General features: G+C 17.0%; 8 protein-coding genes across 8 annotated transcripts; 5 read left to right on the forward strand and 3 right to left on the reverse strand.

The window, feature by feature from the left end:
- Positions 1-390: 390 nt before the first annotated feature.
- PGAL8A_00462500 (DEAD/DEAH box ATP-dependent RNA helicase, putative) lies at positions 391-2,571 on the reverse strand (the record flags this gene model as incomplete). Its single annotated transcript, XM_028673391.1, has 1 exon — positions 391-2,571. The coding sequence occupies one exon, from the start codon at positions 2,569-2,571 to the stop codon at positions 391-393; it is 2,181 nt and encodes a 726-aa protein (XP_028529848.1).
- A 907-nt stretch (positions 2,572-3,478) lies between these two features.
- Positions 3,479-5,254, forward strand: PGAL8A_00462600 (tetratricopeptide repeat protein, putative; the record flags this gene model as incomplete). Its single annotated transcript, XM_028673392.1, has 1 exon — positions 3,479-5,254. One exon carries the CDS (start codon positions 3,479-3,481, stop codon positions 5,252-5,254), a length of 1,776 nt encoding a protein of 591 aa, XP_028529849.1.
- A 567-nt stretch (positions 5,255-5,821) lies between these two features.
- PGAL8A_00462700 (conserved Plasmodium protein, unknown function) lies at positions 5,822-7,297 on the reverse strand (the record flags this gene model as incomplete). The annotated part of the gene is made up of 1 exon (XM_028673393.1): positions 5,822-7,297. One exon carries the CDS (start codon positions 7,295-7,297, stop codon positions 5,822-5,824), a length of 1,476 nt encoding a protein of 491 aa, XP_028529850.1.
- A 1,567-nt stretch (positions 7,298-8,864) lies between these two features.
- On the forward strand, positions 8,865-9,059 carry PGAL8A_00462800 (conserved Plasmodium protein, unknown function; the record flags this gene model as incomplete). The annotated part of the gene is made up of 1 exon (XM_028673394.1): positions 8,865-9,059. The coding sequence occupies one exon, from the start codon at positions 8,865-8,867 to the stop codon at positions 9,057-9,059; it is 195 nt and encodes a 64-aa protein (XP_028529851.1).
- A 327-nt stretch (positions 9,060-9,386) lies between these two features.
- PGAL8A_00462900 (queuine tRNA-ribosyltransferase, putative) lies at positions 9,387-11,228 on the forward strand (the record flags this gene model as incomplete). The annotated part of the gene is made up of 1 exon (XM_028673395.1): positions 9,387-11,228. One exon carries the CDS (start codon positions 9,387-9,389, stop codon positions 11,226-11,228), a length of 1,842 nt encoding a protein of 613 aa, XP_028529852.1.
- A 383-nt stretch (positions 11,229-11,611) lies between these two features.
- PGAL8A_00463000 (conserved Plasmodium protein, unknown function) lies at positions 11,612-12,759 on the reverse strand (the record flags this gene model as incomplete). The annotated part of the gene is made up of 7 exons (XM_028673396.1): positions 11,612-11,730; positions 11,820-11,868; positions 11,959-12,052; positions 12,145-12,206; positions 12,275-12,300; positions 12,457-12,512; positions 12,605-12,759. 7 exons carry the CDS (start codon positions 12,757-12,759, stop codon positions 11,612-11,614), a joined length of 561 nt encoding a protein of 186 aa, XP_028529853.1.
- Positions 12,760-13,520: 761 nt separating this feature from the next.
- PGAL8A_00463100 (GAS8-like protein, putative) lies at positions 13,521-15,312 on the forward strand (the record flags this gene model as incomplete). Its single annotated transcript, XM_028673397.1, has 4 exons — positions 13,521-13,676; positions 13,765-14,103; positions 14,392-14,753; positions 14,832-15,312. The coding sequence occupies 4 exons, from the start codon at positions 13,521-13,523 to the stop codon at positions 15,310-15,312; spliced, it is 1,338 nt and encodes a 445-aa protein (XP_028529854.1).
- Positions 15,313-16,014: 702 nt separating this feature from the next.
- PGAL8A_00463200 (conserved Plasmodium protein, unknown function) lies at positions 16,015-17,082 on the forward strand (the record flags this gene model as incomplete). Its single annotated transcript, XM_028673398.1, has 1 exon — positions 16,015-17,082. The coding sequence occupies one exon, from the start codon at positions 16,015-16,017 to the stop codon at positions 17,080-17,082; it is 1,068 nt and encodes a 355-aa protein (XP_028529855.1).
- Between the last annotated feature and the right edge of the window lie 310 nt (positions 17,083-17,392).

Consider the following 17,392-nt stretch of genomic DNA (forward strand, 5'->3'; position numbering starts at 1 on the left):
GATTTAGCATTAATTTTTTAAAATATATTATTTAAAAATTATGTATACATTTTATAATTTATCATTATATTATTTTTATGTTTCCATATGATGTCTTCAAAATTTTTAATAATTTAATTTTTTGGCTTTTTTTTTTTTTTTTTTTAAAAGTTAAAGACTCTTAAAATAGCATTAAAAAAAATATAAAAAAAAAAAATAAATTCATAAAATCTATAACAAATACAAAAATTATAAGAAAAAAAAAATAACAAATTTTTTTATTTAAAAAATAAAGTGTACAAAAAACAAATTATTTTCATATATATTATATTACAGTAGTATTTTTTTATAATGGACAATTTTTGAAGTTCTATAATTTTATTAATTTATATTAATAAATAAGTAGATTTTTTATTTTTTTCGAAACTTATTTTTTTTAATCTTTTTATTTTTATATATATTTTTTTTTTTATTTTTTTTAATATATTTTACATATATATATTTTTTTAATTTTCTTCCACATAGAGGTGGTAATTTAGATGGGTCAGCTACTTCCGTCTTTGGTTCTTTACTTAATTGTTCTTCATAACCTTTCTCTGTAATTATAAAACCACTATTTTTTTTTAGAGAATACAACTTATTTTGTTCTTTATCACCTTTCTTTATCAATTTATTGTTTGTCTTACTTTTATTTAAAAATATGCTTTCATTTCTATCTTTAATTAATTTTTGAGGTATAATTGTTTTATTAAACTGCCTTACTATTTTACTAATTTTTTTTTTTTCATTTATGTGTGAATTAAAAAATTCTTTTAACTGTTTTGATTTTAGTGATTGGTATAATATTTCTTTTTGTATATATAACTTTATTTTTTTATTTGTACATTTATTTAAGGTAGATTCTACTCTATACCTAAATTTTTCTACATTACTGAATTCCATATCTTTTTTAATCATAAAACAAATATTTTTATCAGCTATTCTATTTAAAATATCTTTTTCTAATACACTGTCTTTATTTATAAATGAAATACTTATTCCTTTGTTATTCAATCTACATGTTCTTCCTATTCTATGTAAAAATGTTTCTTCATCTAATGGCATATCGAAATTAACAACACATTTTACATCGTAAAAATCTAATCCTCTACTATAGAGAAAATCTTTTTCTTCATTATGTGAATTATTTTTACTATTAATTTCATTTTCATCATCTGAATAAATCTCATCATTTGAGTTGTTTTCAGTATCACAATCCACTTTATATTCAATAATTCCTCCATCTGAATTATATTCATTATCCATAATATTTTCATCTTTTGAATAATTTTCATTATCTTCGTTATTTTCATCAATTGAATAGGTTTCATCTGTGTTATCATTATCTTCTGTAAAAATTTGTTCGTTTAATTTAATTTGTTCAACTAAATTATTTTTATTTTTTATATTTTCAAATGTATTTTTTTCATATTGAGGACATATTAAAAAGTAAAATTTAGAATTGTTAAAGGCTACGATAATATTTTGTCTTATTAAAATTGGATGATTTGGATTAAGTATTGATGAAGAAATATTGAAGTAAGTTAAAAAGATTTTTATTTTATAAGCATCACGTATAGTATTAGTGAATATAATAGATTTATATTGAATCATTTTATCTTTTATTAAATTAAATAAATATATATATTTTGTTAATTCATCTTCATATATATAATAAAAGGATTTTCCTTTAAATTTTTGCTTTTTTTCTTTCTTCTCAATTATATTATCAATTTCTTCTTCTATATTCAAATATATTGGTTTATGTAAAAATAGATTGGTTTTTTCAATAATGCTTTTTTTTAATGTTGCTGATGCCATAATAATTTGATATTTTTTTGAGAAACTTTTTGGTAAATAATTTGTCAGTTTATTCATATATTTTTGAAATTCTTCGGTGTGTAAAACGTCAGCTTCATCAATAATTAGAACTTTTAAATTCATTAGTATATCTAGGTTATTTTTTTTTTTTTTTTCTATGATATAATTGCATAAATTTTTTGGTGTACTTACTAATATAGTGGGATGTTCATAAAATTTTCTATTTATATTATGATTTATTGATATTATATCTTTAAGATAAACACACAACTTTTGCGCTACTTCATAAATTTGTAAGCATAATTCTTCTGTTGGAGATATAATAATACATTTATAAAAAAACTTTAAATGCTCTTTTTCATTTAGATTTAATTTAATTAAATTTTGAATTGATGGAATTAAATAAGCCATTGTTTTACCCGATCCTGTTTTAGAATTTATAATAACATCATTTCCTTTTAATATATATGGAATTGATAATTTTTGAATTTTTGTTGGATGCTTAAATTTAAATAAATATAATAAAGATTTCCTTAATCTTACATCTAATAATACATTATCAAAATTTAAAAAGTTATTACTTTTATCAAATAATTCATCAAATTTTTCATTTTTAACTTGGTTTTTCTCTTTTCTTTTCTTCTTTTTCTCTTTTACTTTCATTTTGCTTTTATCCACAGCTTTAGCCTTTAACTTTATTTTATCTTTATTATTTTTTATCATATTTGTCATTTATTTTTTGAAGATATTATTTTATCTTTTGTTTAACTATTACACAGGATTTTTTCAACATGTAAGGTTTTATTAAATCAAAAAAAAAAAAAAATATATATATCCCATAACTTTTTATAAATAAATAGATATATTCTTTTTAATTCATACTTTATTTGATAGCTAGGTTTTTATTATTTCCTTCCAATTATTATTAATATTATTATTAATAAATATATTGTATTTTGGTTTTTTAAAATTATAAAAATATTTTAAACATGAAAAATTGCAAAAAAAGATGTTACTTTTAAATTTTAAAAAAAAAAAGTGAATTGCAAAATATATTCTTAATTTATTTAAATATAAATAATTTCATGTTTCAAAAAAAAAAAAAAAAAAAAAAAAAAAAATTATTTAATAAGAAAACTTAATTATTCTTTTTTCTATTTTTTTTTTTTTTTTTTTTTTATATTTATTTCACGTTTGTTATTGCATTTTAATTAGTTTTATAACAATTATTCTATAAAATTTTTTTTTTATTAATTTGCGGTTTATTTTTTTTAATGAAATATTCTATTATTTTTTTTTTTTTTTTATAATTAAAATAGCAGTTAAAGACAATTAAGGTGAATAAATATATTTTTCATATTTGAAACATTTATTTTATATTTTTTAATTTGTATTATTCTTTTTACTTAATGCATATAGGTAGAATATATATTTTTTTTTCGAGCCTTAAATATTTTATATAATAAGCACACAAATTTTGAATGTATAAAATATAATTTTTGTGCTTTCCTTTAAGGCATATATACCTTTTATATTTATGAAAATATTAATTTTGATTTTTTTTTTTTTTTTTTTTTTCTTTTTTTTGTTTGTAATTTTTGGTGATTTTTAATAATTGTATTATATAATATTGAAAAAAATGTTGTGTTACATTTTAATTTTTGTTTTGATAATTTTAGGTATATGGATATATTTAAAAAAAGAAAAGAATAAATATAATAAAAAAAAAAATATATCAGAAGTAAAAAATGACAATTTTATGAAAAAAGAAGAAATTTTTTGTGACAAAAAGTGTTATTTATTAAAAGAAGAAAATAAAAATTTAACAAGGAGGAAAAAAGATAAAATTGATATTTCTCTTAATAATAAAATGGATATAAATTTCTCAAATAAAAATGAAGAAAATAATGAAAATGATATCAATAATTTAACTAAAAATGAAAATATTATAAATAAAACTACATATATAAATGATGATATATTTAATGGTTCAGATGACAATTTAAAGAGCTTAAATAAAAAAATGAAAAATAATTCAAGTGATGAATTAAAAAATGAGATTAAAGAATTAAGTAAAGATATTCATAAAAATTCTAGTAATAATTATAAAAATTTCATTAATAATATTCCTAATATTTGTGAAGAAGATAAAAAATACATTGAGGAAAAATGTTCAGAGAGAAACACACAATGCATTGAAAAAAATAAATATAAGATAGAATGTGGATACGAAAATAATAAAATTAATGAAAAAATTAATGTTAACAAAATGGAGAGTACTGTTGAAATAAACAATATAAAAGATACTAATGTAGATGAAAAAGAAGAAAAATGTGATAAAGAAGTGAATACTAAAATAATTGAGAAAAATAATTTTACACAAGAAGAAATTACTAATAATATTGATGATATTAAATTAAAAAATAGTGTTTATCAAAATGACAAAAACATCAAATATGATGATGATAATAACATTAATAATAATAATAAAGAAAGTTGCAAAAAGGACTCCTTTGAAAAAAATGAAGAAAATTGTGATATAAAAATTATAAATGATAATATTGAAAATAAGGAGAATAAAATAAATAAACTTAATATAAATGAATCATTTTGTAATGAAATTAAAAATAACAGTAAAAGAAATTATTATAGTGATAATTATATAAATAATGACACAGAAAAAAATTCAAGTTCATATGAGAGTTCTTCAAATGAAGATAATTCGGAAGAATTAAGTTCCTTTGAGAATGAATCAAGGGTAACTGATGATAGTGAAAATGAGAAAAGTTCTTCAGGAGATGAAGAAGATTATGATGAAAATTCATCAGATGATAATGAAAGTAATTATTCAATTGAAGAAAAAGATCATGGCATTGATTTAAATGATAAAAGTGTAGAAGAGATAAAAGAAATTGGTAATGATTATTTTAAAAAATCTGATTATATAAATGCTATATATTATTATAATAAAGCCTTAAGAAAATGTAAAGAAAAAAACACAAAAAGTATATTATATTCCAATAGAGCTGCATGTAACATTTTATTAAAAAAGTGGAATATGGTTATTGAAGATTGTAATAAATCAATAAATTATAACAGTGAGTATGTTAAGTCATATATAAGAAGAAGTAATGCTTATGAGCAATTAGAAAAATTTAATGATGCATATAATGATTTAAATAAGGCTATATCAATTGAACCATCTTTATTAAAAAATTATGAAATGAAACAAAAAAAATTAAAAATATTAGCTGAGCAACAGTTAAATAAAGAAAAGGAAGAGATGGTTGGTAAATTAAAAGATTTTGGTAATTTATTATTAGGAAAAGTTGGTTTATCATTAGATAATTTTGAAGTACAAAAAAATCCAAATAACGATGGTTCTTTTAATATACAATTTAAACAAAATAAATAATATATACATAATTAACTTTTATATAAAAGTTTTTTTTTTTTTTTTTTACTTGTTTATATTATTAATAATACAGCTAATTAGATATACATATACATATTCTTAAAAATAATTTTAAAAAAATTATTAATTTAAACTTTAAAATAAATATAAATGCATATAGATAAATGAACACTGTTATTAAAGAAAAACAAATATTGAGATTCATGGATACATTTTTTTTATACTAAAATTATTATATTAAAAATACATATAAATCAAACTAAAAAATTAAAGAATATGTGTTTTGATAAAAAAAAAAAAAAAAAAATTATATAACATTCATACAAAGTATATAATATATATTTGTGTAATGTTTTCTTTTGTTTAGCTACTACTATTTAAAATAAAAATAAAAAAAAAGCAAATTATTAATTCAAATTAACATACACTTATCATAATTAAAAAGATATTTTTAGATAAAAAAAAAAAAAATGACTATATATTTGATTTAAATTAAAAATAATAATAAAAATTTGAAGTTATTTATAAAAAGTATAAAAAATTTAACTGAAATAAATTATAGATTATTTACGAATAAAAATTAATTAAGAATATAAGAATATTCCTAATATTGAAAGCATCAATTGCATCAAAATGTTGATCATTATAAGTTCCTTTTTCTAATTTTTTTATAACATCTGCTGTAATTTTTGTAAAACCAACTCCACTTCTACAATTTTCACATTGGTATTTTGAAGGAAATACAATATCTTTATTAAGAAATTTTTTGTTATTCGAGTTATCAGTACCTAGTTCTAAATCTAAAATGATATGTTCATACATAGATCTTAAGGTAACTCCATTATGGATTCTCCACAAAAAAATAACAAAAGATTCTGCTGAATGAATATTACAAAACCCATAATAACATGATTTTTGTGCATTTAAAAAATGTTCAGTACAGTTTTTACAATTTAAATAATTTTTTGTATAATTTGTTATTTTTTCCAAATAAAAATTATATCTTTCTTTATCATATTGCAAACAGTATATTGAAATTTTATGAAAAAGTAACCAAAAAGTACAAAGTAAAGAGTTTTCATTACAAACCTTAAAATGCAAATTATTTTTTTCATCTAGATGATATTCATTAATATTTATGTTTTGTATTAATTTTATCCATTCTTCATATCTAATAGGATACTTATAAGTTCTTAATGTTTCAGATATTTCATTAATAGAATTTGCTAAATCTTTATATATATATGATACTATATTCAATATATCTATATATGATTCTAATGAAGAATAATTAATATCATTACCCATGGAAATATTTTGTTTTAATGTATATAGTAATCCAATTATTATATCATGTTTTATATCTTCTTTATTGTAACTTATATTCCACTTATTTGCTTTTTCATCTTCATATAAACTGTTACTTTCATTGATAATTCCTTCTACAATAATATTATCTAACGTTCTTTTATTAATATGAGGTAAATCCGATATGCAAGATTTCAAATTAATATGATTGAAATTAACATTATTACACAAATATTTATGCATTAACTTTTGAAATCCATCAATACCTTTAATTCTTTGAATTTCTCTATATGCTAATAATAAATTTCCTTTATATGTTTTATTTCCAATATAATCAGATGGTGCAATATAAATATATTCATTTCCTTCCATTTTATCATATACAGGGAATAATAATCTAAATGTAGGATAATATTCAACATCAAAATGTCTACAATATGAACTAAATAAATGACATGAACAATCAAAAACAAATAATGAAGCATTTTTTTCAAAATTTAAAATTTCATTTTCTACTTTTTTCCATATATTTAAATAACGATTACAAGCTGGACAATAAAAATTTTTTATATTTATTATTAACACATTTCCATGCTTAATATTATTTATTTTATCCCAAAAATTATTTAAAATAATATCTGCATCTTGACAAAGTTCATCACATTTCATTAAAAGTGTAATTATAATTACAATAAAAATAAAATATAATGATTTTAATTTATATTTATATATCATTATTTATTTCTTTTTTCTATAGCACATTTATTTTATTTGATTAAATCTTTTGATATTTTTCTTGTATATTGTTTTTTCTCTATTTATCTTCAATATAAATTTCTTTTAACTAAAAAAATTCCTTTTTATCACTTTTCAAAAAAAAAAAAAATATATTCGATATGTGTGTTTTTAATTATTTGTTATATAATTTCATTTCAACTTTTATTTGATTATTGTTTTCTTCTGCCTCCTTAATGAACAATAAGTTAAAAAAAAAAAGACAGTAACAATTTTTCTTTTAAAAAAAGGTTTTTTTGTTACTAAAAAAACAAACATATTCTATGAATGATTAAAAGAAATCTAAACTAAAATTACATCTAGATATTCATTTTACTTTTTATGTTTTGTTCTATTTTTTTAAAACAGGTTCTTAATTTTATTAAAAAAAGGGAAATTTTCTTCAATAAGTTGTATATTTTTTATTGCATGTTTTTTGAAAAATTCGGATTTCTTTTTGTAATTTTTTAAAGAAAAAAAAAAAACCATTTTAGATCAAATTTTTTTTTTTTTTTTTTTTTTTTTTTTTTTTTTTTTTGCAATAAAATATATTTTAGCTTTTCTCAATATATGTTAAAAAAGACATTACCAATAAACTCTAATTAATGTTACTCTTTACTTATCTATATATAAGAATTTTAAAAATAATGATGAATTATTTTTTTTTTTTTATGTTTAGAAAAAACGTAAAAATATTTTTAAAAAAATTAAAGTGTATATAAATAAAATATATAAAAATAAAATTGAAATAATTTTATTAATATATAGTATAGGTGTTTTTCACTAGTGATGATTAGATTAATTTTCACATCAAATATATTTTTCTTTTTAGGTTATTATATATATATATATATATATATAAATATATGTTATTAATTATATTTTATTATATAAAAAAAAAAAAAATTAAATATAAAGAAAATACTAAAATTTATAATTTTATCATATATTAAACATAGTATTACTCATTTTAAAAATAAAAATGTTTTCATATTAGTAAAGATTACATATGATTAAGGAAAATTAACATAAAGATAAATGTAAATATTAATGACGTTATATATATTAAAATTATATTAATGTTATTAAATAATGCATCTAAATATGTTAATAAAAATATAATTTAAAAAAAAAATTTATATACTAAAATTTACATTTATAATTGCAAAAAAAAAAAAAAAAAAAAAAAAAATTTTAAATTATGAATTTTTTATTTAGACATAAAAATTTTAAGTATAAAATTATATTATATAAAATATTCGGTTATAAAGATCTTAATATTTAAAAAACTAAATTATATGAAAAGGTAAAATATTTTTTATATTTTATCAGCCCTATTTTATATTATTATTTTGATTTTTTTCTTAGTACACTGTTTAATTTTTTTTTTTTATTATGTTATTTAATTTTTTTTTTTTTATTATGTTATTTAATTTTTTTTTTTATTATGTTATTTAATTTTTTTTGTTACATTTTATAATTTTTTATCTTATTAAATTTTTCTACAAAAAAAATTGTATTGTATATAATGATAGATAACAAATCATTATCAAAAGAATCAGATTTAATTACAAAACTAAACTACAAGAATATAAACGATGTAAGTATACACGAATTAAATTACCTTAAAAATAATAGAGAAGTTTACTTAAAAAGAGGAAATATGTTTTTTTTAAGTACTAAAGAAGAAGCATTAAATGTTTTGAAAAATAAAAATAAGTAATTAATTTTGTTAATTTAACTATTATTATTTTTATTGTAGTAGCTTTTAATTATATTATTGTTACTTTCATTAATTTGAAATTATTTATTTTGAATAATATTACTTTTTCATAAAAAAAAATATAAAAAGAAGAAAATATTTTTAAGTTTTATGTAAGAAAGTAAAAAAGTTTTATCTCCAAATATCCAGTATACATTATTAATTCAAGTAAAAATTTGTTTTAAAAATAAAATTTATGTTATTTTTAACATGGTCTGATTATTAATGAATACATATATATGAAAATATGTATTTATTTATAATTCAAAGCAAAAATTAATTTTTTATATGAGAAAATTAAAATTCTCCTTTTCTATCATATTTTTTTTTTTTAATATTTTTTTTATCCTAAATACTAAAAATATAGCTGTAAAATATGAAGGAAAATTAAAGAAGAACTTATTAATATCAACTAAGAATAATAAAAAAAGTGTGAAAAATGGATTAAAGAAAATAAATAAAATAAAAATAGCAAAAGGAAAAATTAAAAGAAATAAAAGAAAAAATGAAAAATTTTTGTTTATGTTTATGAAAGGTATTACACGAAATATTTATGCTACAAAAAGATATTTAACTTATAGAAAAAAAAATAATCTAAATGAAATTAAAAAATATTATTATAATAATATAAATGAAAAAATGAAGAGAAAATGCATCGTATTAAAAGATAATTGTTTTAATTATCCTTTTTTTGATTTCACTATTTTGAAAGAAAATAAAAAAGAAAACAATAAAAGTCGAGTAGGAATAATAAAAACACCAAGAGGTATTATAGAAACACCAAATTTTTTATTTTGTGCAACGAAAGCTTGCATTAAATCTACACCTATTGATTTTTTAAAAAATTCCAAAACTCAAATTATTTTATCAAATACTTTTCATTTGTTAATTCAACCAAAACCTCATGTTATTTTTCAGTTAGGAGGATTGCATAAATTTATGAATTGGAAAAATCCTATTCTGACTGATTCAGGTGGATATCAAATTTTTAGCATGTCCTTTGGGTCAGTCTCAAATGAGATAAAAAGAAGTAGTAACAAAAACTTTGACATGGTAAAAAATATAACAACAAAAGATAATACAATAAAAGATAATACAACAGAAGATAATACAATAAAAGATAATACATTAAAAGATGAAATTAACATAAAAAATGATGAAAAAAAAAAAAGTAATAATAGTAAAACAAATCATATGAATAACGAAATTATTTTAAAAATAAATGAAAGAGGAGTAATTTATAGATCATATTATGATGGTTCTATAGATTTACTATCCCCAGAAACCTCTATTCAATCCCAATATTTGTTAGGTAGCGATTTTATTTTAGTTTTAGATGAATGTACACCTTATCATGTAGATAGAGAATATACAGAACGTTCAATGCATAGATCACATAGATGGTATTTGAGATGCCTCTTGGAATTTTATAAAGCGAACAATATGGAAAATTATCATGAATACTTAAATGATATATATAATAAAAGATATAAAATAAATGAAAAATGGGTAGAAAGAGAAAAAAATAAACAGGCATTATATGGAATAATACAAGGAGGAATATACACAGATCTTAGAAAAAAAAGCTGTGATTTTGTATGCAGCTTACCTTTTTTTGGTTTATGCATAGGTGGATGTTTAGGTAAAAACAAAGAAATGATGTATAGTGTAATAGAAACCACAATGAACTTTATAACAAAAAAGAAACCAATTCATTTATTAGGAATTGGTCAAATTAGAGATATTTTTTATGGTGTAAAAAGGGGAATAGACACATTTGATTGTGTAATTCCTTCAAGATTGGCAAGACATGGATACTTTTTGTGTAAAGTTCAAAATATTAAAGATATAGAAAAAAGTTTAGGTAGGTATATAAAAAATGAGTATGTAAAAATAAAACTAAATATGTTTAAATTAGATAATAACCCTTTAGAGAAAGATTGTGATTGTTATACATGTTTAAACTATTCAAGAGCTTATTTGCATTTTCTCTATAAAATTAACGACAATTTATTAGGAACCTTATTAACTATACACAATGTAAATTATATGAATCAATTAATGTTAGAAATACGAAATTCAATAAAAGAAAACAATTTAGATAAAATTGAAGAAAAATGGATAAAATGAAAAATACAAAAAAAAAAAAAAAAAAAAAAAAAAAAAAAAAAAAAAAAAAAAAAAAAAAATAAAGAAAAAGAAAAAGAAATAAAGATATAGAGAATATATATACTTATTTGTATAAGTATTCTTTTTTAGTAATTTTACTTTTTATGTATAAATGTTTTAAACAGATTAATAATTTTACAAAAAATATGCTTCTATTTAATATTTAAATAGAAAAAAATTATTTAAATTTAAACATTAAAAATACATGAAAATATTATTTAATAAAACAAACTAGTAATTTCATAAAAAAATTATTTCATTTAACAAATTATTAATTGTAAAGCAAAATTTTTTTTTTCACATTTCAACTTGAAAAAAAAGAAAAAAAAAAAAAAAGTTTTTTTTTATACTTTAACATAATTAGAGTCCTTTATAGTCCTTCCTTTTCCTATAAATTTTTTCTGTTTTTCTTCTTTTTTAACACTTGAATTAATATATTCATTTTTTGTAACACTCTTAGATCCTACATATATGTAATAATATAAATAAGATTAAATTATATATATAAAAACTTTATTATAAATGATTTTCCATTGTTTAATATAGGATTACTTAAAGTTTCTAAGATATCATTGACTGTTTTTTTTCCTTCAAATATTCTCTATATAATAAATATTTTATACATATAAATATATTTTATTTTTAATATGTGTTTTTTTTTTTTTTTATAATTTTTTTTTATAATTTTTACTTGAGTAACATTCCAACATAATAATGAATTAAATGTTGTTAAAAAGGAATATATAATTATTAAATAAAATTCTAATTTTTTATATAAAAATATCCTATCAAGAAAAAATATATATATATATATATTTATACAAGTAGTTGATATACTAAAATTTTTTCATATATAAAAAATTCTTTTAAATGTTACCCTTCGAATAGAATGATAATAGAAATAATACTAGAAACTAATAGCATCCAATTATAAAATCTCTAAAAATTAAAATAAATATAAACTAATAGTAATGTATTAAAAAGATTTATCACTTTTTCTATTTTACCAAAAGTATAGGTATATATGAGTTTCCTAATCATATAAAAATGAAAAAGTTATTTTAACAATGTAAACAATTTGTAAAATAAAATAAAGTTATCTTTTTAAAATTTTTTATTTATTTTTTGAACTTTTTTATTTATGATTATAAAGAGTTATTCTACATTTTTTTTTTTTTTTTTTTTTTACTCATAAATGAAAATACAGGAAATACACAAAAATATAGATTCATAAAAAATAACCATCTGCAAAAAAAATTTTATAAAAAACAAATGTAATTAAATACATATAAAATAAAAGAAACATAGATTTAATAAACTATATAAATTGTAAATACCCATAGAAAGATATAGAGGTTGCAAAGAAGGTATATATATATAATATTAAAACATAAGAATTGTAAAATAATAGAAAGTAAATATAATTTGTGCATAAGTTTTTCGTTTTTTCATCAGGTTCATAACGTTCAAGCTTATCATAAAATTGACTCATTTTCTTTTTCTTTTAATTCTAAATATACTTTTATTTTTTAAAAAAGTTACATTTACATAAACTATACATTAGAATATGCTTTATTTTTTTAAAATAAGAAATATAAAAATTTTTTTTTTAAATATATATATATATATATATAAATTGAAAAAAAAAAATTCCAGTTTTTTAATTTATTTTTATCTACTCTATAACATGCTTCAAATGGCAAAAAACATTATATACTACAATTATTTCTGCTTATATTTAAAAAATTTGTGAAATGTTAAAAGTATTTTACATAAGATTTCATTTAGAAAGATTTAATTAATAATTAAATTAAAATACACTAAAAAATTAAAATGAAATTGCTTTAATATATGCACATGCTGTTAATTTTTTAAATTAATATAATAAAATTTTGAAACTAATTTAAAATGGTAAAATACAATTAACTTTTTTTTTTCGTTTTTTTTTTTTTTTTTTTTTTTTTTTTTTGATAGACATACTGTATGTGTGCGATTATTTATTTTATTCTTTAATACTCTAATAATAAAATTACACATATTTTTATATTCATTTATCAATATTACTATTTAAAATAAATATTATAAATAAAAAAAGAAAATTTAATAAATCTTAAATCGTTACAATGCTTAATTAAATGATATACTATTGAGTAAATTGAACATAAAATATAATAATAATAAAAAGAAATAAAATATTTTAAATATAAAAAATAAAAAAAGAAGTAGTTTATTTAAAAGTAAAAATTTTAATAAATGAATAAAAATAAACTAAATAAAAATAAATTAGTTAAAAGTAAGGTTAATAAATTGAAAAAATTATCAAATGGAGAAATAGAAAATTTAATAAAAAATAAAAAAGAGGAATTAACTAGAACAATTCAAAAAAAACGTCTTTTAGAAAAAAGACTAGTTAGTCATAACAAAAAAAAAAAAAGAAAAATATATATACATATATTCTTACATTTGTAAATTATTTATTTTCAATTATTTTTTAAAGGATGAAAAAAATAATGAGTTAGACAATTTTAAAAAAGAATACAATGAGATAAAAAATAAAGTAGATTCTATTAATAAAGATTGTGAAAAATGTAATGAAAAAGTAAAAGAAGAAAAAAGCATAATAAGAAAAAAATCTATATTTTATAATTTTCAAAACTCAGAAGAGTTGAAAAAATTAAAAAAAGAAAAAGAGGAACTTAAAACATTAATAGATAAGAGACATGAAGAAACAATGAATAATTTAATGAGTTACATAGAAAAACAAAGAATTGATTTGGATTACGAAAAAAACAAAAATTTTGATGAAATAAATGAATTAAATATATCCTCTAATTTAGTAATAAATTAAAAACATTATGTAAATTATAAATATATGTTAGTATATATAGATTCTAAAATAAAAATAGAGTAAAAAAAAAAAAAAAAAAAAAAAAAAAAAAAAAAAAGTCATATTTAAATCAGTATAATGAAATATAATAGTAATTTTATTAGAATAAGTATCATATGTAGCTTGAGAATTTAGTGTTTTTATTAAAACGACAAATGATCAATTGAGAAAATAAAAAAAAAAAATAAAATAATAAAATTGTCATAGTATATATATAGATTTATTAAATTATTTCAGAAAATAAGAAAAATAGAGGAATTATTTACAAAATATTTAAATGAATTTGAAAATGATAAAAAAGAAGAAATGGTTGATATGCTGGAAAATTATAGTATAATGGAAAGAAATGAGATCATATATTTAAAAAATTTATATAATGATCATATTAAAAATATTAATGAAATTCACATGAATGTACTTCAGAATTATAAAAAATATTACATCGATAGAATAAAAGAAAATATAAATAAAATAAAATTATTAAAAAAAAAAATAAATGAGCTAGAAATATGTGATAAAGAAATAAAAAATGATTTAAATATATATAATGATCAGAACTGTTCAATAATAGAAGATATAAAAAATTTAGAAATAAAAAGGTATTTTTAATAAAAAAAAAAATTACATAAATTCTCCTAATTATTGAAAATATTAACACATATATTATTCTTTTTTAGAGAAAACCTTGAAAAAGACTTAAAATTTTATTCAAAGGATTTTATTATGCACAAAAATTTAGAATTAATTTACAATGAAAGTGATATATATATTAAAAATTTGAAACTATTTTCTCAAAATTCAAAAGAAAAAATAAATGAAATTGAGAAGGAGTTAAAAATATTATCTGAAGATATAAAAGTAGACGAATATTTTGAAAATGTTAAAAATAAAAATATTCTTTTAAAAAAGGAAATAGAAAATATTGATATAGATTTAGATAAGGTAAATGAACAGTTAACATCATTTATAAATGAAAATAATATAAAAAAGGAAGATGTATTAAGAGTCAAAAAAGGAATTAATTTATGCATAAAAACATACAACAAAGAATATGATAATTTATTATATGCAGAAAAAAAAATAAAAAATAAAATAAAAGACAATGTGAATATTTATGAGAAAAAACTAAAAGATATAGATATAAAAAAGGATAATTAAAAAAATGTAAAATTATATAGTAACAAAAAATATAAATATTAAAAAAAGTAAATGAAAAGTAATATAATGAAAAGGTGAAATAGTAGTATAAAAATTAAAAAATATAATTTGATTAGAATTTATATCTTAAAAAAAGAAAAAAAACAAAGAAATAATAAAATGACAGAAAAATAAATAAATAAAAAGAAAACAAATGAAATGAAAAATATAAAACTAAACAAAAATAGAAATGAAATGGTAAACACATAAGTAAGAATGTGCAGTTAAAAATAATGATATATGAATTACATGGAATTATAATTAATATATAAAATGAATTAATTAAAAAAAAATAGGATAAAATAAAATATAAATTAATAAAACTAAACTACAATATAAAAGTTGTTTTATTATTTCTATTTCAAGGAATTTTTTTTTTTTTTATTGTATTTTTAAAAAATACATGTGCATAATTTTTTTTTTATTTAAAATATTTCATATTTTACGTATGAATTTAGTTTAGCACGTTGATTTAAAGATTTTTTTTTTTTTTTTAATTGCAAACATCTTATGTAAAAAATGAATTGAAATATATATTTTTTTTATCGTATTTATTTTTAGTAGTATCATTATAATATTGTTACTGTTATTTTTATTATTTTTTTTTTTTTTTGTGATTTTTAAATTCTTCTTCTTTTCTTATTTTTTTTTTTTTTTTTTAAAATGAGTAAACCAAAAATACTAATAAGTCAAATAAAAAATATAACAGATATTAAAACTTATAATTTGAAAGGAATTGAATCAAGTAAAAAAAAAATTTTTGGTTATGTTGAAAATTTGCCAGGTGAAAAAAATTGGTTAAAACCGCTTATTGGAAAAAGTATGCAAAATTATTATTTTCCTTCTAAATATTTGCATCTAGATTTTAATTTAAAAGAGTATTTAAGAATGCAAACTGTTCGTTTTAAAAAAAAAGATATTGACGATAGTTTAATTAAACTGCAAAAATGTATCAATTTAATTATTGAAAATAAAGTTTTAATTGATAATTTTTTATCAAAAATATCAAAAGAATTATTTTTAGAAAATCAAAGCTTAAAAGACTTTTATGCATTATATTTAACTATTTTTCCTTATGATAAATATTCACATAATCTGTCATTTAATATATCAGAATTAAATATACCGAATGAAAGATTTAACTGGTTTAATTTTAATAATGAAAATATAAATAAATTTAAAAATAAACAGAATTTAGATCATTCAAATATTTCAACAGATGAAAATTTAAAAGAAAATAAATTACATAATTTAGCAAATACAAAGGATAAAAATAAGTTAATTAATGATGAAAATTATAAAAGGATAATTTTCACAAAAACAAAAAATGATATACAATTCAAAAAAATCATTTGTAGAGAAAAAAAAGAAAATGAAAAAGAAAAAGAAGATAAAATTTATTACTTAAATTGTAATGTTAATCTGGGTTTAGAAGAACCTATAGAAAATAAGAAAGAAATAGAAGAAAAAGAACAATCAAAACATCTTTTTTATAAATTAATTAATGAGAATGAAAATATAAAGAAAACATTACTAATAAGAAATAGATTTATTGACCCACTATATTTAAGAAGGAGATATTCTTACATCGATAAATTAACAAAAAAAAAAATAAAAAAAGAAAAGTATAAAACTTATAGAAAACATTTTATACAACATGCTGATGAAAAGAAAATATGGCCAGATAACAAAGGGTTATTAAATAAAATATATCCAAACCCGTATTCTTAACACTTTACTAATCTTTTTAGAGAATTAAGAAAATTAATTTGTTATTCAAAATTTTTTGTACACAGATTGCTTTTTTTTTTTTTTTTGTTTTAATTTAAAAATTTATTGGATATTGTTGTAATATCTTTTTAGTTATAAACGTTTTTATATAACTTTTTTTCTTTTTTTTTTTTTTTCTTTTTATTGTTTCAATTTAATAATATAATTTTATATATATATATATATATTAATATAACAACATTTTTTTATAGCATTTCCTTATTTTTGATATTTATATTTTTTTTTTTTTTTTTTTACACTTTTTTTTTTT

The sequence above is a fragment of the Plasmodium gallinaceum genome, assembly GCF_900005855.1.
Source record: "Plasmodium gallinaceum strain 8A genome assembly, contig: PGAL8A_v1_130, whole genome shotgun sequence".
In the NCBI taxonomy this organism is placed as follows: Eukaryota; Apicomplexa; class Aconoidasida; order Haemosporida; family Plasmodiidae; genus Plasmodium; species Plasmodium gallinaceum.